This window comes from Narcine bancroftii, chromosome 1, assembly GCF_036971445.1.
Source record: "Narcine bancroftii isolate sNarBan1 chromosome 1, sNarBan1.hap1, whole genome shotgun sequence".
In the NCBI taxonomy this organism is placed as follows: domain Eukaryota; kingdom Metazoa; phylum Chordata; class Chondrichthyes; order Torpediniformes; family Narcinidae; genus Narcine; species Narcine bancroftii.
Window position 1 is genome coordinate 163,912,855 of NC_091469.1, and position 26,008 is coordinate 163,938,862.

Sequence of the window (26,008 nt, forward strand, 5' to 3'; positions counted from 1 at the left end):
CTCCTTATAGACTGAGCCGGATTAACTGCTACATTAACCAAGATCAATTTATTGTCGATATAAAAACAGTATCAAATTACATAAGGCAGACAGATTCACCATCGGCAGGAATTGCCTGAAGCGTCTCCTATAGTCAGAGAGAAGCCAAAGAGAGTCCCCCCCTCCCAGAGTCATTGAGTGTCCGTAGATTCGCCTCCAGCTTTCCCGCCGCGCCTGCAGCCACAGAGACTAGTCCAAACCATCGGCAACTTTAGCTCCAGATCCAAACCTCCAATACAATTAGGAACCCTTCAGCGCCCTCAGCACCCTCTCGCATCCATCCCGGTTCCGTTGCCTGGTGCCCCTTCAGCCAGTCTCTGGCAGTTTCCAGCCTCTGTAGGTTCCTCACCTCGAGTCATCACTAGCTCGCTGCCTGTGTGGGTTCTTCAGCCTCAGAACCCATCACTGGTCCACCGCTGTGGTCACCATCCCGTGGGTCGTCTCCTACGCTTCTCCTTCCCTCTCAGGCTGGGGTGGAGTCCCCGTTTCCTGGCGCCCTGCGCCAGTCCCCTGGAGTCTGCAACTCCTCATGGCCGCTGCAAATCACAAGCACCATCACCTTAGGCCCAGACCCTGTGGCCGGAGGATTTTAAATAAAACCACTGTCGGCTCCTTTAACGGGCCGCTCAAAGCCTGCAGGGCGCTAACGGCAGTCAGCCTGGGTGGATGGACCCTGTGGGGGAGCGCTGTGACTCCATTCCTCATTCTCTGTGGATCCGTTCGAGTGGCAGCTGTGTGACAGCAGCTCCGTCTCTGCCAGCATTTAACCGGCGCCTGAATGTGCAGGCAAGGCTTGGCATTTTGGGGAAAAGACTTCAGCAGAAGAACAAAATGTTTAACATCTCTGTGTGAAGATTTTTATTGCTCCTTGAAGAACTCTGAGCATTGGAAAGGAGTTGGACTGCTGTCGAAGCTCAGAGTTTATTGTCACATTTACTAAGATACAGTGAAAGGCTTCGTACTTATGCAGGGCATGCATTAGATAAAACAGCGGGCCGCTCGACAGCATCATCTTGAGGTTAAGAATTCACCGACAATTCAGTCAAAATGAGGTGACGAAATTGACCGTGGTCAAACTGGGATTCTTGTACAGGTGAAACGGATTCATCCCTAACAGCTTCACGGCCATCCAGGAGCTGGCAGTCCTCCTCGGGGGAAGACAGGAATCCATCACAAACCAGCACTCCGAGCCATCAGACTCCGTCCCGGTGAGTTTCCCAAGAAGGTTGCACGCGAGGAGGGGACACCTGTGGGGCGAGGACATGTGTGTGGGGAAGAGGTAACGTACGGAGAGAGGACGCGTGTGGAAAGAGGACATGGGCTTGGGGAGGACAAGCATGTGGGAGAGGACTTGCAGAGAGAAGACACAGGCTTGGGGAGGACACGTGGGGGAGAGGTCACACTGAGGTGAGAGGTCACACTGAGTGCAGGGGTCACACTGAGAGGAGGGGTCACACTGAGGGAGGAGGTCACACTGAGGGGAGAGGTCACGCTAGGGGAGTGGTCACGCTAGGGGAGTGGTCACACTGTGGAGAGGGGTCATGCTGAGGGGAAGGGTCATGCTGGGGGAGGAGTCACACTGTGGGGGGTGGACGTGCGGGGTGAGCCCGTGGCTTGGTACACCCCAGTGCAGGAATCGTTGCCCTGACTGTTCCCAGATACACTGCCCAAGGTCTTTTCCCATGTTCGCATCCTCAGCAGTGCCATTCCTTCTAATCTCCGAGGTCCAGGCTGTTCCGGAGGATGGAAATCGGGGGGGGGGAGGGGAATAAGGGTGCCAGGAGGGTCCTGGGGCCCATTGGTGGGGTCCCAGGGATCAGGGGGTGGAAGTCTTTCTCCAGTTGTCGTCTATTCTCACACATATCAGGTTCCAAAGACAGAGGTTGTGTGGCAAGCAGTCCAGTAGAGATCCCATACTTCGTACAAGTAAGGCACAATACAGGTCGAGTGCAGAGAGGAATCAGTTGGGAAAGAGCGGGGACACCATCAGTTTTCTGGGCAGGGGTTCATTCAGGAGACTGATTACAGCAGCAAAGAAACGCTCCTTGAATCTGGTGGTGTGTTATTTCTTTGTTCGGGGAGCTGATGTGGCCGAGGTGGAATGAGCCATTCAAAGAATAGGTGGACGGGAGAGGGGTGAAGGGATGGTATGGGGGTGATAGGGAGGGGTGAAGGGTGGGGATAAGAGAAGAGTGGATGGGGGTGAAGGTGAGGGGAGCGAGGTGAAAGGGAGGGTTTGGAGGGGGTTGGGGTGTCAGGGACAGGAGAGGAGTGAAGGGCAGGGATGGGAGGTGAAGGGGAGGGGGTAGGTGTGTAAGGGAAGGGAGTGAAGGAGAGGGGGTGGAGGAGAGGGGAGGTGCAGATGAAGGGTACGGGTGTCAGGGTTATGGGGGTGCGGGGGATGGAGTGATGGGGAATTAGGGAACAGGGGAGGTTGGAGGACATGGGGACAAAGGGGATGGGAAGAATGGGCAGGGGATGACAGGTCGGGTGACAGGAACACATGGGGTTGTGGAGGACAGGGAAATATGAGGGGTTGTGGTTGTAGGGGGGTGGGGAGAGGGGATGGTGAAGGGGGTGAGGGGGATGAGCTGTCGGGGAGATGGAGAAGGGAAATGGTGGGATGGGGGACACAGGGGTGGGGATCGTGCAGGATGGGCTTTGCAGCTCAGAGACAAGGCCGCACCTGCAATGCAATGGCTGTAATGCAGCAAACCCTGCAGAAGAAGCCCCCTCCCAACAGCTGCAGGTCCCAGCAGAACAGACCCCCACCCTCAGATGCTGTGTCTAGGATGGAAGATGGCGCCAGGCTGCTCACTGGGCCTTGTACAAGTTCGACATGGTAATGTAGGATTCATCGGAAGGGGGTGCAGGGATGTGGGTGAAGGGGCATTGCCCACCCTTCCCCTGCCCTGCTTCTGCTGCTTCCTTGTTCTCCGGTGCACAGGCCACAGCCCCGGCAGGGGTGTCCTGGGCTGGGGCCCCAGGCGACAGCAGGGGAACGGAGGGCAGGGTGCACTCAGGCCAGGGATCCCCGTGCTCCTCTGTGCCACTCCAATCTTGCCCCAAATCCAGCGGCTCGCCGCTCTCCCCCACCAGCAGTGTGGGTGGGGGCAGCAGGGGGTATCCAGGCCATTGCCATCCCGCTTTCACCGACATCACATCCACCACGCCTTCGGTCACGTCGAGAAAATGATCCGGGTCAAAGCTCACCTCGATAGCCTGCAACCAGAAACAGAACCGTCAGCATGGATCTGGCCTCCTGGCCACCGCACAGACACAGTCACGGAGAATGGTGGTCCACAAGGGAGGATGGTAGATTTCAGGTGAGGGGAGAGAAACAAACTTGCAAAACACACTGGGAGGCTTCATTAGTCGGGGGATTGAGTCCTGGAATAGGAAGGTCATGTTGCAACTCTACCAATCTCTGGTGAGATCACACTTGGAGTATAGTGTTCAGTTCTGGTCACCTCATTACAGGAAGAATGTGGAAGCTGTGGAGAGGGGGCAGAGGAGATTCACCAGCCTGGACTGGAAAATAAGTCTATGAAGAAAAGGTTATTAAAGCTTGGTGATTTAGCTTTGGAGTGAAGAAGGGTGAGAGGAGACTTGATAGAGGTAGACAAGATTATGAGAGACGTAGATAGATTGGACGGCCAGCACCTGTTTCCTAGGGCAGGATCAGCAAACACCAGAGGACGTGTGTACAAAGTGAAGGGAGAAAAGTTTTGGGGAGACGTCAAGGGTACGTTTTTTTTACACAGAGATTTGTGGGGGCCTGGAATGCCTTGCCAGGGGTGGTGGTGGAGGCTGGAACATTAGGGGGATTTAAGAGATTCTTAGACAGGAACATGGATGTACAAAAAATAGAGGGTTATGGGGTAGGGAGAGTTTAGTCCTTTTTGGTAGAAAAATATGGTCGGCACCACATTGAGGACCAAAGGGCCTGTAGTGTACTGAAATGTGCTATGTTCTAAAAGTAAACTTAAGAGCTTTCCATCACAGTACAGGCCCTTCAGCCCACGATGCTGTGCCAACCCATGGAAAACTACTCCTCAACAATAGAACCATAGAACACTACAGCACAGTAAACAGGCCATTTGGCCCTTCAGCCAGAGAGTGGTGAATCTGTGGAATTGGTTGTCAAGGCGGTTGTGGAGGCCAGGTCATTGGGTGTATTTAAAGGCAGAGATTCACAGGTTCTTGATTAGCCAGGGCATCACAGGTCATGGGGAGAAGGCCAGGCAGTGGGGCTGAGTGGGAAAATGGATCAGCTCATGATAGAATGGCGGAGCAGACTCGATGAGCTGAATGGTCTATTTCTGCTTCTGTGCCTTCTGGTCTCACATGGTTGGCCGATCCAGAAGGTTCAAGCTCGTGTGCTGACAAACTGGAGATGCAGGAATCTGAAGCCAAAAACACAATCTGCTGGAGGAACTCAGCATCAGTGGAGAAAAATGGTCATTATGGGTCAGGCCCCATCCTCTCACTGCAGGAGAAAGGCCAAGAGATAGGACGTTGGGCAGAGGGGGAGAGAGGTGGACAAAAATGAGTGAAACACAAAAGTCTGCGGATGCTGTGATTGTGTTAAAATCACCAAAATGCTGGAGGGACTCAGCCGGTCTTTACAGCATCCATAGGAGACAAAGATCTATCGCCAACGTTTCGGGCCTGAGCCCTTTCTCAAGGAAGAAGCAGGATGAGCCAGAAGCAGGAAATCCCAGAATTCAGGCAGTGCCAACCGGGGAAGGAATCCAGACCAACACAAGGTGTTCATTGGATATGATACGGGGAGAGGAAAATTCATCATGTCTGTGCGAAGAAGCCCTTTTCACACTGGTGAACCGGTAGACTGGCCGTTCAGTGAATCAGTCAAGGAAACCGTGTTAACTGGTTCTCCATGTCCTTTCACAAGGCATCCCCAGGGATAAGGGGTTCGATCCTCCACTGGTGACATCTGAACGATCCTGATCTTGTACTTAAACAAAATTAATCATGACTAATTATAACATAATTAAACTTTATGTACAGCACAGAATAAGCCCTTCAGCCCCTGTTGTTGTGTCAATCTATAAAAACCTTTATAAAGGACACTGGGAAAGAGGTATAAAACACATAGCCACACAATTTATAAACACTGTGGGAAAGTCCTAGCGGCAACAGCGCACAATTGATAAAGACCGTGGGAAAGAGCGATGGTGGAGCTGCCCTCCCAGAATTCCATGCAGCACAGAAAGGGGTATGTGTACGGAGCACTTGTGGAGCACTGATGAAGGGGTTTATCTGCCATATGGAATTCTGAGAGGGAATCGCTTGCTCACACTCTCTCTCTCTCTCTCCTGCTGCGACTTTCCCACGGTCCTTTAGAAATTTATAATGGTTTTTAGAGGTCACCAAATTTTCTACATCTTTTTAATCTTTCAAGAATGTCAACGCATCACTACTTTGTCCCTGGATAGTCTGTGTCCCTTTCACACTGGGCTAATCGGCACGCAGGCATCAGATAACATTGGAGATGATACGACCAACCTTGACGATGCCTGCGTGCCGATTAAAGAGCTTTCTCACTGGACCCTTAACCCGTAGATTGGCCGTCAATTACTAGGACAAGGTGCCAGTGTGAAAAAGGATCCCAGGGAAAAGGGAGAAAGACAGAGCTGGGGGAAGGTGATGGTGGAAGGCGTGGAGGGGAGGATTTTAATGAAAGCCAGAGAAGTCAATGCTGATACATCCGGTTGGAGGGGGCCCAGTCGGAAGATCAGGCCTTCCTCCAATTTGTGGGTGGTCTCAGCCTGGCAGTACATGAGACCGTGGACAGACATGTCAGCAAGGGAACGGGATGGGGAATTGAAATGGGCGGCCACTGGGAGATCCAGGTTATTGTGGCGGACAGAGCCAAGGAGCTCAACGAAGCGAGATTCCAGTCTGTGCCCAGTCTCTCCAACATAGAGGTGACCACATGGCAAAAAACAGAGATGAAAGGTTGAGTCCTGCGTTCTGGTGCCATAAGCCCAAGGAACGCACTGAGGCCATTCATCTCATCGAGCCTGCTCCATTATTCTAATTTTGACATACAGCAGGGTAACAGGCCCTTTTGGCCCATGAGTCCATGCCGCCTAATTTACACTCCATTGACCTACAAATTGACCTATGCTTTGAACAGTGTTAGGAAACCAGAGCCCATGGGTAAATCCCACGAAGGCATGGGGAGAACGTGCAAACTCCTTACAGACAGCGCGAGATTCGAACCCCCTTCCCGATTACTGGCGCTGCAACAGTGCTGTGCTAACCATGTCGACCCGTTTATCCTTTCAACATCTTCCGTAACCCCCTCATTAATCAAGAACTTGTCAACCTCTGGTTTAACCCTGCCCAATGACCTGGCCTCCACAGCCGTCTGTGGCCACGATTCATCCTGCTCCAATTTAAATTTAGATAAACAGTACAGTAACAGGCCCTTTTGGCCCATCCACCTGGTGCTGCCCAATTACACCCCATTGACACACAACAGCTGAAGATAAATGCAAGCTTGTAGTGGCCTGCGCACGGAGACGCAGACTGGCCCACAAAATGGCCGACGAACAGGGCGACCGCGCGGACCTGGAGGTGACACCGGCTGTCGTCCCAGGTGACCTCCCACATGGCGGGAAGACAGTGAGGTGTGGTGGGAACGCCGGCCATATCAGGCTAGCAGTCCAATGACTCGGGGCCCTGAGACCCATATAAGCGCAATGGCCAGTGCAATAAACCAGTCTCAACTTCAATGTTTTGGTGGGCATGTTATTCCTCTCCATGCCCGTGTAGCACGAATGCAATGGGCTCAATTTTAATATTTAACAAGAATTTGGACAGGTACGTGGATGGGAGAGGTATGGAGGGATATGAATTGGGTCCAGGTCAATGGGACTAGGCACAAAAATAATGGTTTGGCACAGACTAGAAGGGCCGAAGGACCTGTTTCTGTGCTGTAATATTCTATGTTTCTTCTTTGTTAACCTTGCCTCATAAGACAAATTTGTTTCATTGGGGTGTGGTGACACTGTTGGTAAAAGGTTAAATGGGTTGAATGTCCAAGACAAGGCGACAGACAGTCCAGGGTTCTGTCTGAGCTAACTGCTGGCAATCCCCCTGAGGTTGTGTCCATGCGCCCGGAGAGATCACATGGTGTCCACACACTGGAGATGACCAGGAGCAGTGGGGCAGCAGCGTCTGGTATAGGCCTGCGACGGGGACTCACCTTCTTTGGGTTCATGTACAGTTGCCCCAGGGTTTTTTTTGGGTTGGGAATCTTGGGCCAAATGCGTGATTTGATCCTGGGAAGAGAATCATAGGATCAACACAGTAGGGGACATCCCCTGTGGAACATCGCAGGCTAGGAAGGCAGGTGCACGGGGAAAACGGAGGGAGAATTTGTGGGAGTGAGGTGGGTGGAGGGGTTGGTCAGGATTTGATTGTGGGGGTGAATGGGGGAATGGGATGGAGGAGAGCGTCCGTGGGGAGAGTGTACATGGGGTAGAGTGTCCTTGGGGGAGCGTGTCCATGGGGAGCGTGTCCATGGGGAGCGTGTCCATGGGGAGCGTGTCCATGGGGAGCGTGTCCATGGGGAGCGTGTCCATGGGGGAGAGTTTCCGTGAGGAGAATGATGTTGGGGAGAGGGTCCGTGGGGGAGAGGGTCCGTGGGGGAGAGGGTCCGTGGGGGAGAGGGTCCGTGGGGGAGAGGGTCCGTGGGGGAGAGGGTCCGTGGGGGAGAGGGTCCGTGGGGGAGAGGGTCCGTGGGGGAGAGGGTCCGTGGGGGAGAGGGTCCGTGGGGGAGAGGGTCCGTGGGGGAGAGGGTCCGTGGAGGAGGGTGACTGTGGGGGAGAGGGTCCGAGGGGGAAGAGGGTCCGTGGGGGAAGAGGGTCCGTGGGGGAAGAGGGTCCGTGGGGGAGAGGGTCCGTGGGGGAGAGGGTCCGTGGGGGAGAGGGTCTGTGGGGAAAAATGTCCATAGTGTGAGTGTACGTGGGGAGAGTCAATGAGAGGGGTGCATTCATGGGTGGAGGAATGAGGTCAGTGGGGGTGAGACAGTAGGGGACCCAAATGTGTCTCAGACCTACCTGTTCTCCCAGAAGAGTACAAGCAGGCCAACAAGGAAGAGAAGAAGGAGCAGAAGTACCACCAGGGAGTATGTCATCGTGACCCCTGTGAACAGTGAGAGTTGGCAGTGGGTGAAGGCTCCGCTGAATCATCGGCCCTGTCAATGGACTACTCTCTCGTGAGTGTGTATGGGTGTGTGAATGTGTGTGGGTTGGTGTGTGGTTGTGTGTGGGTGTGTGTGTGAGGGTGGGTGCATGTGTGTGTGGGTGGGTGTGTGTAGGTGTGGGTGGGTGTGTGTGTTTGTGTGTGTGTGTGTGGGAGGATGGGTGTGTGTGTGAGGGTGTGTGGGTGAGTGTGTGTGTGAGGGTGTGTGGGTGGGTGTGTGTGTGGTTGTGTGTGTGGGTGGGTGGGTGTGTGTGTGGGTTGGTGTGTGGTTGCGTGTGCGTGGGTGTATGTGTGTGTGGGTGGGTGTGTGTGTGTGGGTGGGTGTGTATGTGTTTGGGTGTATGTGTGTGTGTGGGTGGGTGTGTGTGTTTGGGTGGGTGTGAGGGTGAATGTGTGTGTGAGGGTGGGTGGGTGGGTTTGTGGAGGTGTGTGTGGGTTTGTGTATGTGTGTGTGTGGGTGGGTGAGTGTGTGTGTGAGGGTGTGTGGGTGAGGGTGTGTGAGGGTGTGTGGGTGGGTGTGTGTATGTTTGTGTGTGTGTGGGTGTGTGTGTGGGTTGGTGTATGTGTGCGTGGGTAGGTGAGTGTGTGTGTGAGGGTGTGTGGGTGGGTGTGTGTGGTTGTGTGTGTGGGTGGGTGGGTGTGTGTGTGGGTTGGTGTGTGGTTGCGTGTGCGTGGGTGTATGTGTGTGTGGGTGGGTGTGTGTGTGTGGGTGGGTATGTGTTTGGGTGTATGTGTGTATGTGGGTGGGTGTGTGGGTGTGTGTGTCTGTGTGTGTGTGTTTGGGTGTATGTGTGTGTGGGTGAATGTGTGTGTGTGTGTGTGGGTGTGTGTGTGTGTTTGGGTGTATGTGTGTGTGTGTGTGGGTGTGTGTGTGTGTGGGTGTGTGTGTGTGGTTGTGTGTGTGGGTGGGTGGGTGTGTGTGTGGGTTGGTGTGTGGTTGCGTGTGCGTGGGTGTATGTGTGTGTGGGTGGGTGTGTGTGTGTGGGTGGGTATGTGTTTGGGTGTATGTGTGTATGTGGGTGGGTGTGTGGGTGTGTGTGTCTGTGTGTGTGTGTTTGGGTGTATGTGTGTGTGGGTGAATGTGTGTGTGTGTGTGTGTGGGTGTGTGTGTGTGTTTGGGTGTATGTGTGTGTGTGTGTGGGTGTGTGTGTGTGTGTGGGTGTATGTGTGTGTGTGGGTGTATGTGTGTGTGTGGTTGTATGTGTGTGTGTGGGTGTGTGTGGGTGTGTGTGTGTGTGGGTGTGTGTGTGTGTGTGTGTGTGGGTTAGTGATCACTGGATCATAAACCTCTTTCCCTTCCTGAAGTCAACAATCAGCTCCTTGGTTTTGGTGACATTGAGTGTGAGGTTGTTGTTGGTGCCCCATTCGGCCAAGTTTTCAATCTCCCTCCTGTTCGCAGACTCATCCCCTTCCTTTATACAACCCTCCACCGTGGGACCGTCAGCTAATCTGCAGATGGTTTTATTGTTGAACCGAGCCACCCAGTCGCATGTGTAGAGTGAGTTAGAGGAGTAAAAAGTGAGCCAGCGTCCTGGGTTCGAATCCCAAGGTGTCTGTCAGCAGTTTGTACACTCCCCTTGTGACATGTAGGTTTTCCCGGGGGCTCCTGTTTCCTCCCACCCTTCAAAAACGTACTGGGGTTGTAAGTTAATTGAGTATCATGTGTACCACGTGGTCATGGGCTGCAACGGACTGTATAGATCTTTGAACATTGCAGCACACTACAGGCCCTTTGGCCCCCAATGTTGTGCTGGCCCATGTATTTCTAAAAAAACTAGACCCACCCTACCCTGTAACCCTCTATTTTTCTTCCATCCATGTGCCTGCCTAAGAGTCCTTTAAATACCCTAATGTTCCAGCCTCCACCCTCACCCCTGTCGAGGCATTCCAGGCCCTCACAACTCTCTGTGTAAAGTCCCCGGGGCCAGACGAGATCTACCCCAGGCTGTTGTGGGAAGTAGGTATGATCTGTGAATCCTCTTTGGCTGCAGGAGAGATGCTGGAGGATTGGAGAACGGCAAATGTGGTCCCTTTGTTTTAAAAAAGGTAATAGGGAGAATCCTGGGAATTAGAGACTAGTGAGTCTTACATCAGTGGTGTGAAAACTATTGGAGAGGATTCTTAAGGACAGGATCAATGAGCATTTAGAGAAGTTCAGTCTACTCAAGGATAGTCAGCAGGGGTTTGTGAAGGGAAGGTCGAGCCTCATGAATCTAATTGAGTTTTTGATGAGCTTAACAAAAGAAATTGATGAGGGTCGAGTGGTAGATGTGGTCGACATGGATTTTAGTGAAGCATTTGACAAAGTTCCCCATGAGAAACTTATCTGGAAAGTCATGAGCCTTGGGATCAGTGGAACCTTGTCTGTGTGGATAAAAAATTGATTTGCAGTAAGAAAGCAGAGAAGAGTGGATGGAAAGGATTCTGCCTGGAGGTTGGTGACTAGTGGAGGGGCAGCAGGGATCTGTCCTGGGACCCCCACTCTTTGTGATTTTTATAAATGACCTGGATGAAGAGGTGGAAGGATGGGTCAGTAAGTTTGTGCATGACACAAAGGTTGGAGGAGTTATAGATGGAGCTGAAGGTTGTCAAAGGTTAAAAGAGGATATAGACAGGATGCAGAGTTGGGTGAAAAAGTGGCAGATGGAGTTCAGGCTGGATAAGTGTGAGGTGATGCATTTTGGAAGAACAAACCAGGAGGCTGAGTACAGGGTTAATGGTCAGTTACTTAAGAGTGTGGATGAACAGAGGTGCCTTGAGGTCCAAATCCATACATCCCTCAAGTCGCCACACAGGTTGATAGGATGGTTAAGAAGGTCTAAAGGACACTGAGCTTCATTAATTTGGGGATTAAATTCAAGAGTAGAGAGATCATGTTGCAACTCTACATATCTCAATAAGATAGAGAGAGGGCAGAGAAGATTTACTGGGATTTACAGCCCGGACTTCAGGAACTGAGTTACAGGGAAAGGTTCAACAGGTTAGGACTTTATTCCCTGGAGCATAGAAGAATGAGGGGAGATTTGATGGAGGTATTTAAAATTATGAGGGTGGGTGAGATACAAACAAGAGGACATGGGTTAAGGGTCAAAGGGGAAAAATTTAGGGGGAACTTCTTCACACAGAGAGTGGTGGGGGTGTGGAACGAGTTGCCAGCTGAGGTGGTGAAACCGGACTCAATTTTAACATTCAAGGAGAATTTGGACAGGTACATGGATGGGAGGGGTATGGAGGGATATGGACGGTGCAGGTCAGTGGGACTGGACAAAAAAAATGACATGACACAGACGAGAGGGGCCAAGGCAGCCAGTTTCTGTTCTGTAATGTTCTATGGTTCCACTTCTACTCTCTGCTATCTACCTGTAAGCCAATTTTTATCCACCCGACTAAGGTTCCACTGATCCCATGTCTCGTGACTTTCTGAACTAGTCTCCCCTGGGGAACTTGTCAAATACCTTACTAAAATCCCTGCCGACCACATCTACCAAGTATTTTGTTATCTCCTCAAAAAACCCAATTAGACTCGTGAGGCACGACCTTCCTTTCACACAGTCCTGCTGACTATCCTTGAGTAACTGGACTCATAGATCCTCCTCTCCAATAGTTTTCACGCCACTGACATAAGACTCACCAGTGTCTAATTCCTAGGATTCTCCCTATTACAAGTGGGCTACATTTGTCATTCTCCAATCCTCCGGCCCCTCCCCTGTGGCCACAGAGGACCCAAAGATCATAATTACTGCCCCAGTTATCTCCCCTCATTTCCCAGAGCAGCCTGGGGTAGATCGTGTCTGGTCCTGGGCCCTTATCAATTTTAATGTCTAGTTTTAAATTCAAGCCCATCCTTTTGACTTGGACGTATTGCACCGTTCCTTTGTTGTTATTGGATTCCCTTTCCCAATGTGGACTGGTTTAAGGCCGCCTCACAGTATGGATGGGAGTCAGTGTTGGTGTTGGTGTTGGGACCCGGGTGGAGAATGTGGAGAGACGGAGCAGCTCACCTGTACTGAGCATGGATGGAACTGTGAACGTCACCGGCTCACTCCAGTCGCTCCACATCCCCTTGAAATAATCGTTGTTGGGTTTCGATCGGACCTGGATTGTGTACTGGACGTTGGCCACCAGGTTCTTCATGAGCAATCTCAGGGAGCAGACCGTGGAGTTCAGCTGCTGCAGGGGAGAGATGTGATGTGTGACTTTATTTTGGACATACAGGACAGTAACAGGCTTTTTCGGCGCATGAGCCTGTGCCGCCCACCTACACCCAATGACCTACAACCCCCGATGCATTTCGACTGGTGGGAGGAAACCCACGCAGACACAGGGAGAACGTACAAACTCCTTACATTCAGCGCGTGATTCGAACCTCAGTCCCGATCACTGGCGCTGTAACATCTTTGCACTGACCGCGACACTAACCTTGCTGCCCAGTGAGCTCCCACCTCGGAAAACTCAAAGAAAAAGGAGCAGCGGGCCCTTCAGTCCCTCAAGCCTGTCCTACCCTTCAGCATGACCGTGGCTGATCTCTTCAGCCTGTTCTCTGCAGCCCTCAGCTCCCTGCCCTCCCCCTCCCTGGTGATCCATCCTCCTCATACCTGGGGGGCAGAGGATTCCAGGGAATGTCCACTCCCATGGAGAAGCTCCCAGGATCCTGAGTTTCAAATGGGTTCCCATCCCCATGTGCCTCTAACACATCCACTCCTCATCCCCGCAGGATCGTCTCTGCATGACAGTCTTCAAAACATGATAGCTGTCGAGTCAATCAGGAAACAGGCCATTCAGTCTGCTACAACCATGCTAGCTAATGGGCTCCCAACTGCATTAATTGCATTTCCTGGCCTGTTCTGCCATTCAATGACGATCACGGCTGATCCAATGATGGGCTCATCTCCACCAACCTGCCTTTACCCCATATCCCTTAATTCCCCCTCTTATATAAAAATCTATCCAGCCTTTTTACTGGGGTCACCTCAATGGGCAGCGAATTCCACAGATTCCCCTCCCTCTGGGGAGAGTAATTCCTCCTCATCTCTGTCCTAATACTACTCCCCTGGATCTTGAGGCTGTGTCCCTTAGTCTGGTCTCCCCCACCAATGGGAATGGCTTGTGGACTAGCTGGTGATGGCCCAGTGCAATGCAGGGATGGGTGGGCCACAGTGACCCGTACCTGGGGGGAAGACTCCGTGCTCCAGTACGACACCTGGTGGAGTAGGTGGTTTAAGAGCTCGGTAAACCGGATCTTGGATACAGCCCACTTGACCTCCATCTCCTCGGCTTCCAACAGGCTGGTGACGGTCATGTTATAGGGAGCACTGGTCTTCACTGCAAGAGAAGGGTCCCCTCAGGGCTGCATGAACATGAGGGGGAGGGAAGAGGAGAGGGGGGGAGGGGAGCTAGGGCAGTGGGGGGAGAGGAGCAGGGGGAGTGGGGAGGGGAGCAGGGGTGGTGGGGGCAGTGGGGGGAGGGGTTCAGGGGTAGTGGAGGAGGGGAGTGGGGGAGGGGAGCAAGGGGTGGTGGAGAGGGAACCAGGGGTTCTGGGTCAGATGGAGGGGGTTCTGTCAGAGGGAGGAGGTTCTGAGTCAGGCTTTGGTGTGGAGGTCAGACAGAGGAGTGGGGGGTTCAGAAGGGGGGGGGGGTCACTGGGTCCTGCGGGGGGCTGTCTCTGTGACAACTCACTCACCCATGTGTGTGATCTTCTGCTTGAGGGCACAGTGGCTGACCTGGATGGTCTTGGGTCGGAGGACACGTATACAGCACGGCCTGATTAGCGTGAACCTGGCCACAGGGACACGGCAGCTCCGCTCCAGTGCCAGGATCGAGCATCTCTCCCACACGTCCTGTTCACTGCAGGGGACAGGAGCATTCTGGTGGATGGGTCCTTGTTCCTTTTCCCAGCTCTCCCATCCTTTCCCCATCTCCCTCCCCGTTCCTTCTCCTCCCCATCTCCTACCCCCTCCTCCCCATCTCACACCCCACTCAGTACTGGCCTTTTAGGCAGTGAACCAATATCACTCCTTTATTCTTTTTCTTAGTTACAAGGACTACGTTAGTCTCCAGTGTAGGTGATTCACACAAAATATAAGTACAAACGTAAACATGATTATGTCCATTGAACCCATCAAACCTCTAGAGAGCCAACCTTTCCCAGAGACCCTCCAAACTGCCCGTGAGCACGGAGCGCTCTTTCTCCAGGGAAACGTGGGTACATAGGTGTCCTCAGAAGAGGGGCAGGCAGTCAGCCCCAGCTGAACCCTCGACTGCCCACTGCCCGGACCCATGGGTGGCCATCTTGGCGGGGCCCAGTACCCAGATCAACCCTCCCCCTTCACATTGGGGGGCCTAAAGATCAGGAGCGTGGGGCTGAAATGCAACTGGATATTGTGGAGCCACCCATTCTAGCACATGAACAGGGGCTGCACACTCCATATCCCCGTGAAGCCCAGTCTCAACCAGGACAGGCAGCTGCTGAGTCGGTGAGTCGCCTCAACTCATGACTAGACCCATCGCCTTCACGTTTCGAGGGCATGTCACGGATCTCACACTCGCTGTAATGGCCGGGGTATCAGCGCTCCCCACCATTGCCTTTGCTCATTTTCCATCCGTGATAGTTGGGGACAAGTATCGTGACTTCACTCTCGACTTCCAGGGATGGGAAAGAATTCCTGGCCACAGCGCGACTGCTGTGGGGGGGGGGTCGTTTAGAAGACAGGTCTGGCATACTTACAAAATGCAAGCAAACTCGACCACTGTGTAAAAGAATCGTCCACAACAGATCTGATGTTGACTGAAGTCGGGCTAACTCAGCCCTCCTCAGAGCCCACCATCCCTTATTCCCCACGTTGAAACGAGAGTCCAAGATGTGGGCCCTTTGGACGATGAGGTAGCAGAGCGATGACCAGAAATCCACAGCTGCTTCGCGAACTGGCTCCCTGGCGAACTGCCAACGCCTCCTGAACTCCTTGAAGGTGAGGCTGAGGCTCCCAGGCCGTCAAGACATCATCGAGAAGTCATCAGTAACCGACCACCGACCTAATCAGTGGTGAACCATCGGTGGGGTCACCGGTGCTAGACTTTTAATGAGCAAATTAGATAAGAGACAGTCATTTCCTGGCAGAGTAAATCCACTCAGGCAAACTGTGTAGTTGGAGACAGCAGAGCTTTATTCAAGCAGCAGGCGGTTTCCAAACAAGAATCCTGTTCGCGTACTCCCACATCCCACACAAAACCTTTCCATTCCAATCTGGTTTCAGCCATTTCAATCATTCATCCTTCTCCATCTTCCCAGCAGTGCGGACCGGGTCTTCTCTGCCACCCCCTCACAGTGTGACCCCTCCCTCAGTGTGACCCCTCTCTCAGTGAGACCCTCTGTCAGTGTGACCCCTCCCTCAGTGTGACCCTCCTTCAGTGTGATCATGCCTTACTGCGCCTCCCAACCTCTGGTACTGTGAGTGGAGGGAGTGGGAGGGTTGGTGCCTGGGTACCTGAAGATGAAGGTGATGTTGTCATCCCCGATGAGGGGCTCAGACACCTCGCAGCTCATCCACTCCATTTCACTCCGTTCCATGAACCTGACGAAGCAGCTGAACCAGGGCAGGTCGGGGTCATCATCAGCATCTGGAATGGACCAAGGTCAGGGTCATCAATGGAGTGGGATTGGCAGTAAAGAAAGCGAATGCTCTAACCATATAACAATTACAGTATGGAAACAGGACATCCTGGCCGCTCTCGTCTGCACCTATTTAAGTGATCTCTAGTCCCACTGACCTGCTTCCCATCCATAACCCTCTAATCCCCTCAAATCCATGTACTCATCCAATCTTCTCTTAAATGACAGAATTGACCCTGCTGCAACTACCTCTTCCAGAAGGTCATTCCACTCAGCCACCACTCTCTGAGTGAAGAAGCTTCCCCTCATGTTACTTCTAAAATTTTACCCCTCGATCCAATCTCCCCTACCCTCGAGCCTATTCACATCTACTCTATCCATCCCCTCATAATTTTAAATACCTCTATCAAATCCCCTCTCAACCTTCTACGCTCCAATGAATAAAGACCCAGTCTACTCGATCTTTCTCCATATTCTAGATACTGCAACCCAAGCAACATTTTACTAAATCTTCTCTGCACCCTCTCTACCTTATTGACATTTTTCCTATAATTTGGAGACCAGAACTGCACACACTATTCCGAACTTGGCCTCACCAATGCCTTGAACAGTCTCAACATCACTTCCCAGCTCCTATATTCTATGTTATGTTGGCCTTCACTTCAAGAGTACAAGAGTAAAGAAGTGTTGTTGAGGCTCCGTGGGGCCCTGGTGGGACCTCATTTGGAGAACTGTGTGCAGTTTTGGGCCCCTTATCTTAGAACAGATGTAATGATATTGGAGAGTACAGAGAAGATTTACCAGGATGGGCTAACATATGAGGAACGTTTAGCAGCTCTTCGATTGTATTAATTGAAGTCTCGAAGAATGAGAGGGGATCTCATTGAAACATTTTGAGCGCTGAAAGGAATGGACAGAATAGATGTGAATAAGATGTTTCCCTTGGTGGGTGAATCCAGGACAAGGGGGCACAATCTTAGAATTAGAAGGGATTAATTTAAATCTGAGATGAGGAGAATTATTTTTCAACCAGAGGGTTGTGGATTTGTGGAATTCCTTGCCACATCCAGCTGTGGAGGCCTAATCACTGGGGGCGTTTAAAGGGGGAGATTGATAGGTATTTAATTATGGGGAGAAGGTCATAACTTGGAACTAGATGAGAAAATGGTTTAGCTCAGGGGGGATTTGCAGAGCAGACAACGATTTCATGATTTTGTGATCAGCATCTGGATCACAGAACAGGGTCAACATCTGGAACACGGAGCAAGTTCAGGGTCAACATCTGGAACAGAGCAAGGTCGGGGTCAACAACATCTGGGTCACAGAGCAAGGTCAGGGTCAACATCTGGAACAGCAAGTTCAGGGTCAACAACATCTGGAACAGAGCAAGGTCAGGGTCAACAACATCTGGAACAGAGCAAGTTCAGGGCCAACATCTGGAACAGAGCAAGGTCGGGGGGGTCAACAACATCTGGAACAGAGCAAGGTCAGGGTCAACAACATCTGGAACAGAGCAAGGTCAGGGTCAACAACATCTGGAACACAGAGCAAGGTCAGGGTCAACACCTTGAACAGAGCAAGGTTGGGGTCAACAACATCTGGAACAGAGCAAGGTCAGGGTCAACAACATCTGGAACACAGAGTAAGGTCAGGGCCATCAACATCTGGATCACAGAGTAAGGTCTGGGCTTAGAGATAATATGTATAAGTATCTAGAGGGGCAAGGATTAATCAGGGACACCCAACATGGGTTTGTGAGGGGAAGGTCACGTTTAACAAATCTTGTTGAATTTTTTGAGGAAGTGACTAGAAAGGTTGATGAGGGTAGAGCAGTAGATGTGGTTTATTTGGATTTCAGTAAGGCTTTCAATAAGGTTCCACATGGAAGGTTGGTGAGGAAAGTTCAGGCACTAGGGATTAATGTTGAGATAGTCAGATGGGTTCAACGGTGTCTGGAGGGTAGGCACTAGAGAGTCATGGTGGACAACTGTCTGTCAGGATAGAGGCCGATGATGAGCAGTGTGCCTCAGGGATTGGTGTTGGGTCCTTTGTTGTTTGTCATTTACATTAATGATTTGGATGACGGGGTGGTAAACTGGGTGAGTAAAATATGCAGAAAATATTAAAAAAGGGGGAGTTGTGGATAGTGAAAATGGTTTTCTGGACTGCAGAAGGATTTGGACTGTTTGGAAGAGTGGGCTGAAAGGTAGCAGATGGAGTTTAATGTAGATAAGTGTGAGGTGCTTCATTTTGGGAAGAATAACCAAATAACCAAAATAGGACATATGCAGTGAAGGGGAGGGGATTGAGGAATGCAGAGGAACAGAGAGATCTTGGGATAATGGTTCATCATTCTTTGAAAGTAGATTCTCATGTGGATAGGGTGGTAAAGAAGGCTTTTGTTATGCTGGCCTTTATAAATCATAGCATAGAATATAGGAGCTGGGAGGTGATGTTGAGACTGTTTAAGGCATTGGTGAGGCCAAGTTTGGAATATTGTGTGCAGTTCTGGTCCACAAATTATAGGAAGGATGTCAATAAGGTAGAGAGGGTGCAGAGAAGATTTACTAAAATGTTACCTGGATTGCAGTATCTAAAATACGAAGGAAGATTGAGTGGACTGGGTCTTTATTCATTGGAGCGTAGAAGGTTGAGGGGGGATTTGATAGACGTATATAAAATTATGAGGGGGAATAGAAGTGAATAGGCTCTTCCCCTTGAGGGTAGGTGAGATTGGAACAAGGGGTCATAAGTTAAGGTTTAGGGGGGAAAACTTTAGAAGTAACATAAGAGGAAGCTTCTTCACTCAGAGAGTGGTGGCTGAGTGAAATGACCTTCCGGAAGGGGTGGTTGCAGCAGGGTCAATTCTGTTATTTAAGAGAAGGTTGGATGACTGCATGGATGTGAGGGGATTGGAGGGTTATGGACAGGGAGCAGGTCAGTGAGACTGGAGGAGATCACTTAAATAGGTGCAGACCAGAGGGGCCGAGATGGCCTGTTTCTGTACTATAATTGTTAATATGGTTATATGAACATCTGGAATACAGAGTAAGGCCAGGGACATCCACATCTGGAACAGAGCAAGATAAGGGCCATCAACATCTGGAACATGGAGCAAATTCAGGGCCATGAACATCTGGAACACAGAGCAAGGTCAGGGTCAACAGCATCTGGAAAACTGAGCAAATTCAGGGTCATCAACATCTAGAACGGAGCAAGATCAGGGCCATGAACATCTGGAACACAGAGCAAGGTCAGAGTCAACAACATCTGGAATATGGAGCAAGGTCAGGGTCAACAACATCTGGAATGGAGTGAGGTCGGGGTCAACGGCATCTGGAATGGAGCAAGGTCACGGTCAACAACATCTGGAATGGAGTGAGGTCAGGGTCAACAACATCTGGAATGGAGCAAGGTCAGGGTCAACACATCTGGAACATGGAGCAAGATCAGGGAGGCATGGTTAGCGCAATGCTGTCATGGCACCAGTTGATCAGGTCCAGTGTTTGAACCCCATCTCTCTGTAAGGAGTTTGCATGTACACCCTGTGTCTGTGTGGGTTTCCTCCAGATACTCCAATTTTCTCCCACCCTCCAAACATATCGGAAGTTGTAGGATAACTGGGTGTAATTTGGCAGCCGAAAGGGCCTGTTATGGGGCTGTATGTCTAAATTATCAGCATCTGGAACATAGAGCAAATCAGGCCTTGACCCCTGACCCCATCACCTGCTCTCCATGTTCTAACCCTGACCCCCTACCTCTGACCCAAACCACTCCCTCAGGACTTCCTGTACCCTATGTGAGACCCAATCCCATCCCTCTGGCCCTCCTGACCCCTACCTCTGACCCAATCCTCTCTGTCTTGCCCTCCTGTTCCCCTATCTCTGACCAAATCCCCTCTGTCTGGCCCTCCTGACCCCTACCTCTAACCCAATCCCCTCCTCTGGTCTTCCTGACCCCTACCTTGACCCAAACCCCTCTGTCTGGTGTTTCCAACCCCTACCTCTGCAAGCCTCCTCCATCACTACTGACCCCACTACCTGAGGGAGATCATTCACAGAACCCACTGCCTTTCCCCTCCCCCCACCATCCCACCAGCCCCTATACTTTCCCCTCGGAGATGAGACAGAGCTTTGTGCCCCAAAACCCCAGCACCATCCCCCGGGATGATTCCACTAACCTAGAGTATTTACCACAGTCCCCTCCTCTCAGATTGGGGTAGGCATGTGCAGAGAGGAGGGAGAGATCCATGGAGTGGGCAGGGAGGTGTGGGATGGAGCTGGAAGGGATGGAGTGGGGAGAAGGGAAAAGGAGGAGGGCAGGAGATGGATGAGCACGAAGGAGGCCACTGTGAAGATATGGGAACACATTGATCCCCAGAGCTGGATGGAATCTATCCCAGGATGAGGTCGGGGGTTGGGGGGGGGGAAAGGGAGGAGTTTCCATCTCAACTGGCAACAGGAGAGGCACCAGAAGCCAGGAAGGCAGTTGGATGTTGGGTATGAGCCTCAATGAGGAGCATCAGGGAATGCTACAGCTCTGAAAGAGGCCATTCAGTTCATCTTGACCATGCTACCTCAATCTATCCCAACCAATCATGACTCATAGCATTCTCTAAATGGAAATGTCCATGCCAAAAGCTCATTCTACACACCCAGAGCCCCCTGCCCCTGATACCTCGCACCATGAAACAGAGTGTACTGTGACAGAGTATATGTGTTTTTGGGAGAAGAAAATGGTAAACATTTTTTAGTGTAGGTCACATACAAACACTGTAAAAACAGATCTTATTTGAAATACTAGAACTCTGCCCCATGGTAGACATATTGGCTCCACAGCTTTTCCAAGAGCTTTGGAGAGTGCCCAAGAGACTTCACTAATGGATTGTTTACAAAAGGCAATAGATGAAAGATCCTGTCAAAGCCGCAGATTGTCTGGAGTTGTTCTAAGAGGGTCATGTGGTTTTGCAAGCAGAGAGAGTCAAACAGGCTTTCTCTCAGAGAGAGAGGGAGAGACACACAGAGATCACTTCTACAGATTTACAGCCAGCAGCACCAGCTGGGACTGGAACAGGACAAGCTGGCAAGCTTGTGGAAAACCCCATTTAGAAGACAGGTTGTGAGTTCTTATTTCAGCCTGTCAAAGCCCTTGTGGTTCATATGAGAGGAGAGGACTGGCTGTCTAATGTTTCACTTGGAATAAGAAAAACAAAAAAGGAACTCTATGATGACCTGAAAGAAAGAGGTTATCATCTGGAGAACCCTGAGGGGGAAAGTTTCATCAGCAAGATACTGACGTGGCTGAGTGTCCACAGAACAACAAATCTCTCTCTGAAAACTGACAAGAACCTTATTGAGTGGTAACCATTTACCTTTCAAGCACCAAAGCCTGGTGAACTTTATAAATGTTAAATTCTGTGCACAGTCTAAGAATTGCCTGCAACCAGTGAACTTGGAGGAATGAGAAGTGAGATTGGACTCTAAACCAAAGAACCTTTCTGAACTTACAAACACATTACACACATGTGCGCTTAGAATTAGAAAGGGGTTAAGTTAGGTTGTTAAGTCAATAGTGATAAGTTAAAGTTTGATCCCGTGTTCATGTTTAAAAATAATTAAAAACAACTTTTGTTTAAGTAACCATTTGTCTTGGTGAATATCTATTACTGCTGGGTTTTGGGGTCCTCTGGGCTCATAAAAGTACCTTCACCGCACCGTGGTACAGGGTGTATCTACACCACACTGTGGTACAGGATGTACTTTCACCTCACCGTTGAACAGGGTGTACCTTCTCTGAACCGTGGTACGGGGTGCATTTTTACGGCACCGTGGAACAGGGTGTACCTTCACTGCACTATGGTACAGTGTGTATCTTCACCAAACTATGGTACAGGTTGTACCTTCACTGAACTGTGGTATAGGGTGTTCCTTCTCCACACAGTAGAACAGGGTGTACCATCACTCAATTGTGGTACAGGGTGTACCTTCACTGTAGTATAGGGTGCATGTTCACCACACCATGGCGCAAGGTGTACCTTCACCAAACCATGGTACATGGTGTACCTTCACCAAACCATGGTACAGGCTCTGACTTCAACTCACCATGGTACAGTGTGTACCTTCACCGCATTGTGGTACTGGGTGTACCTTCACCGCATTGTGGTACTGGGTGTACCTTCACCGCATTGTGGTACTGGGTGTACCTTCACCGCAATGTGGTACAGGGTGTACCTTCACTGCATTGTGGTACTGGGTGTACTATCACCACACCATGGAACAGGATATGCATTCACCACACCATGGTACAGGGTGTACCTTCACCAAACCGTGGTACAGGGTATACCTTCACCAAACCGTGGTACAGTGTATACCTTCACCAAACTGTGGTACAGGGTCTGACATCACCTCATCATGGTACAGGGTGTACCTTCACTGCAACATGGTACAGGATGTACCATCACTGCACCATGGAACAGGGTGTATCTTCACTGAACTGTGGTACAGGGTGTACCTTCACCACACTGTGGTACAGGGTGCACCTTCTCCACACCATGGAACAGCGTGTACCTTCTCTGAACCGTGATACAGGGTGTACCATCTTCAAACCGTGGTACAGGGTGTAACCTTCACCCCACCGTGGTACAGGGTGTACCTTCACCACACTGTGGTACAGGGTGCACCTTCTCTACACCATGGAACAGGTTGCACCTTCTCTGAACCGTGATACAGGGTGTACCTTCTCCGAACCGTGGTACAGGGTGTACCTTCAATGCACCGTGGTACAGGGTGTATCTTCACTGAACTGTGGTACAGGGTGTACCATCACTGAACCCTGGTACAGGGTTTACTTTTACTGAACTGTGGTATCAGGTGCATGTTCACCACACCGTGATTCAGGGTGTACCTTCTCCGAACCGTGGTACAGGGTGTACCTTCACCAAACTGTGGTACAGGTATAGGTCAGGGGTAGATCATGCTTAACAAACCTTATAGAGATTTTTGAGGGGGTTACAAAAAAGGTTGATGAAGGGAAAGCTGTGGATGTTGTCTATTTAGACTTTAGTAAAGCTTTTGACAAAGTTCCCCACAGGAGGTTAGGAAAAAAGGTGGAGGCATTAGGTATAAATGAGGAGGTAGTGAAATGGATTCAGCAATGGTTGGATGGGAGGTGTCAGAGAGTAGTCGTAGAAAATTGTTTGTTCAATTGGAGGCCGGTGACTAGTGGAGTTCCTCAGGGTTCGGTCCTGGGACCACTATTATTTGTTATATATATTAATGATCTGGATGTAGGGGTGGAGAATTGGATAAGTAAGTTTGCGGATGATACAAAGATTGGTGGTGTTGTGGACAGTGAGGAAGATTACCGTAGATCACACATGTCAAACTCTGGCCCGCGGGCCAAATTTGGCCCGCGATATAATTATATTTGGCCCGCAAGATCATTTCAAAAATATATTAGAGGTGGCCCGCTGGCCGCCGCGCCAGTATAGCGCATGCACAGTAATACAACAAATCCCAGAATGCATTGGCGTCAGCCTGCTAATCGCCCCCACCTCCTCTGTTTACGTTGCAGGGTCTCACCGTGGACTCTGGTTTTGGGGCCTGGCCGGTGTCAGGGGAAGCCAAGGCCGCTTCCCAGCTCCCGGAACCGGAGGCCTCGGGCCTGACCTCACCAGGACCGTTGCCCACTCCCCCTCCCTGCCGCAGGCCGACCCGCGACTCACGGTGACGGGGCCGCTGATCCGCCGAGATGCCGCCCTGCAGCGAGAGCCGATGCCCCCACACTGTCGTTGTCCAACCCGATCGCCCGCAAACCCCGCCCTCCCGCACACAGGCCTGAGTAAGGATTATGAACTTTAATCTCAGGATAAAACAATCTTCCAATAGTTTCATGTCACAGTGATCAATATATTCCTGGTTAAAAATGGTCCTGCACCTGGATACAAGCTCATTAGGCATAAAACTTGAAAAGTGTGTCAATCAAAGGATATCTGTACCAATGGAAAAAGGGCATGGCAAATAACCCTGCTAGAGTTCATGCCCACAATCGGTCACCCATTTGATTGTTTCAGGAATCATGTTATTCTCCCATATTCTCAATAGCCCTCAGATTTTACTATTCGACAGCACACTGGCAACATTTGACAAATCCTCTATAGAGAAACATTATTTATTGAACATTTTATTTCTCATTTGTTAATGCTTCTGGAAAGAGTTTATCCAAAACTATTATTAAACATTTATTTTAATAAGAAAAAGTTTAACATTACATATGTTGAAAGAAGAGAAAACAGATGTTGTTGAAAATTTTCAATAAATATTTAGTTTGGACCTCGACTTAGTCCAAGTTTTTAATTTTGGCCCTCCGTGAATTTGAGTTTGACATCCCTGCCGTAGATTAAAAGGTGATTTAGGAAGGCTGGAGGTGTGGGCTGAGAAATGGCTGATGGAATTTAATACAGATAAGTGTGAGGTGCTACATTTTGGAAAGGCACATTTAAATAGGTCATATCCATTAAATGGTAGGCTATTGAGATGTGCGGAGCAACAAAGGGATTTAGGAGTTGTGGTAAATAGTACCCTCAAGGCTGATACTCAGGTAGATGGTGTGGTGAAGAAGGCATTTGGAATGTTGACCTTCATAAATCGGAGTATTGAATTCAAGAGTTGGAATGTTATGATGAGATTGTACAAAGCATTGGCGAGGCCAAATTTGGAGTACTGTGTACAGTTTTGGTCACCAAATTAGAGGAAAGATATAAACAAAATAGAGAGAGTGCAGAGAAGGTTCACGAGAATCTTGACAGGATTTCAAGGTTTGAGTTACAGGGAAAGGTTGTGCAGACTAGGGCTTTTTTCTCTGGAGCGTAGAAGATTGAGGGGGGGACTTGATAGAGGTGTTTAAGATTTTAAAAGGGACAGACAGAGTAAATGTGGATAGGCTTTTTCAATTAAGAAAGGGGGAGATTCAAACAAGAGGGCATGGTTTTAGATTGAAGGGGGAAAATTATAAGGGGAACATGAGGGGAAATTTCTTTACGCAGAGGGTGGTGGGGATGTGGAATGAGCTTCCAACAGATGTGGTCGAGGCGGGATCATTGGTTACATTTAAGGAAAGACTAGATAGTTACATGGATAGGAGAGGACTGGAGGGGTATGGACCGGGTGCTGGTCAGTGGGACGAGGAGGGTGGGGATTTGTTCCAGCATGGACTAGTAGGGTTAAACTGACCTGTTCTGAGCTGTATATGGTTACATGGTTACCTTCACTGAACCCTGGTACAGGGTTTACTTTTACTGGACTGTGGTGTAGGGTGCATGTTCACCACACCATGGAACAGGGTATATCTTCACCAAACCCTGGTACAGGGTCTAACTTCACCTCACCGTGGAACAAGGTGTTCCTTCACTGAACCGTGACAAATAATATACCTTCATCGCACTGTGGTAAGAATAATTTGAACTGGTTCATGGAGGGGAGGTATGGGGAGGCCATGGACTGGGTGCAGGACATTCGGGAAAGCAAATATATATTTTGGCACAGTCTAGATGGGCCGGAAGGTGCCTGCTTCTCTTCTGTAATATTCTAAGTTTCTCACTATCCCCTCAGACGTGGCAACCAGGGTCACAGGCCAAGGGGTGGCCAATGGTCGCCCTTTGACCTGGACCTGCCAGTCGGCAGGTCAGCTGATTGATCTCGGCTGTTGTGATTGGCAGCTGAGATGTGCCAGCAGCGGCTTCGCATCTGACCCCACCCTATCCCTCTACCTGTCAGCTGGTACTCACTCTGACTGTAGCTTACCAATCACTATCCACGCCTGCCCTCTGCAATCTGTGCATCATGCGCCAGATCGGGGTGGAAGCACGGGATGGGGGTGGGGGGATTGAGAGAGGGAAGGGTGGCTGGGAGATGGCGTGAAGTTCAGGGACAGAAGAATCTGAAGTCGACCATCAACTCCCCCGCGTAGGTGCTGCCTAAACCCGCCCGCACGATCCCCCCCACCCCCGCCTCACCGTCGGAGCCACTCTCCGCCTGAAGTCGGGAGAAGTAGAGCAGCAGGAGCAGAGCTGGCATCAGTGGCAGTACTTCCATCGCCTCATCCCAGTCTGTCTCGCACGCAGCATCC

At 50.6% G+C, this 26,008-nt stretch overlaps 1 protein-coding gene across 2 annotated transcripts; it reads right to left on the reverse strand.

The window, feature by feature from the left end:
* il7r (interleukin 7 receptor) lies at positions 1 to 26,008 on the reverse strand. 2 transcript variants are annotated; one of them, XM_069884290.1, is made up of 8 exons: positions 25,896 to 26,008; positions 15,759 to 15,891; positions 13,958 to 14,121; positions 13,445 to 13,599; positions 12,279 to 12,444; positions 8,133 to 8,217; positions 7,277 to 7,352; positions 1 to 3,261 (listed from the first exon to the last, which is right to left on the reverse strand). In XM_069884290.1, exons 1-8 carry the CDS (start codon positions 25,972 to 25,974, stop codon positions 2,854 to 2,856), a joined length of 1,266 nt encoding a protein of 421 aa, XP_069740391.1. In that variant the 5' UTR covers positions 25,975 to 26,008; the 3' UTR covers positions 1 to 2,853. The 2 variants fall into 2 exon arrangements, with proteins under 2 accessions (XP_069740391.1, XP_069740380.1); XM_069884279.1 differs by having other exon boundaries at positions 12,279 to 12,447.

What these genes read in the sequence shown, in the direction of transcription:
- il7r (XM_069884279.1), bottom strand. Translation starts at nt 25,974, where the DNA reads ATGGAAGTACTGCCACTGATGCCAGCTCTGCTCCTGCTGCTCTACTTC. An exon ending in GGCGGAGAGTGGCTCCGACG is followed by an intron (nt 15,892 to 25,895) that starts GTGAGGCGGGGG and finishes GGTCCATTCCAG; the next exon opens with ATGCTGATGATGACCCCGAC. An exon ending in GCAGAAGATCACACACATGG is followed by an intron (nt 13,600 to 13,957) that starts GTGAGTGAGTTG and finishes CTTCTCTTGCAG; the next exon opens with TGAAGACCAGTGCTCCCTAT.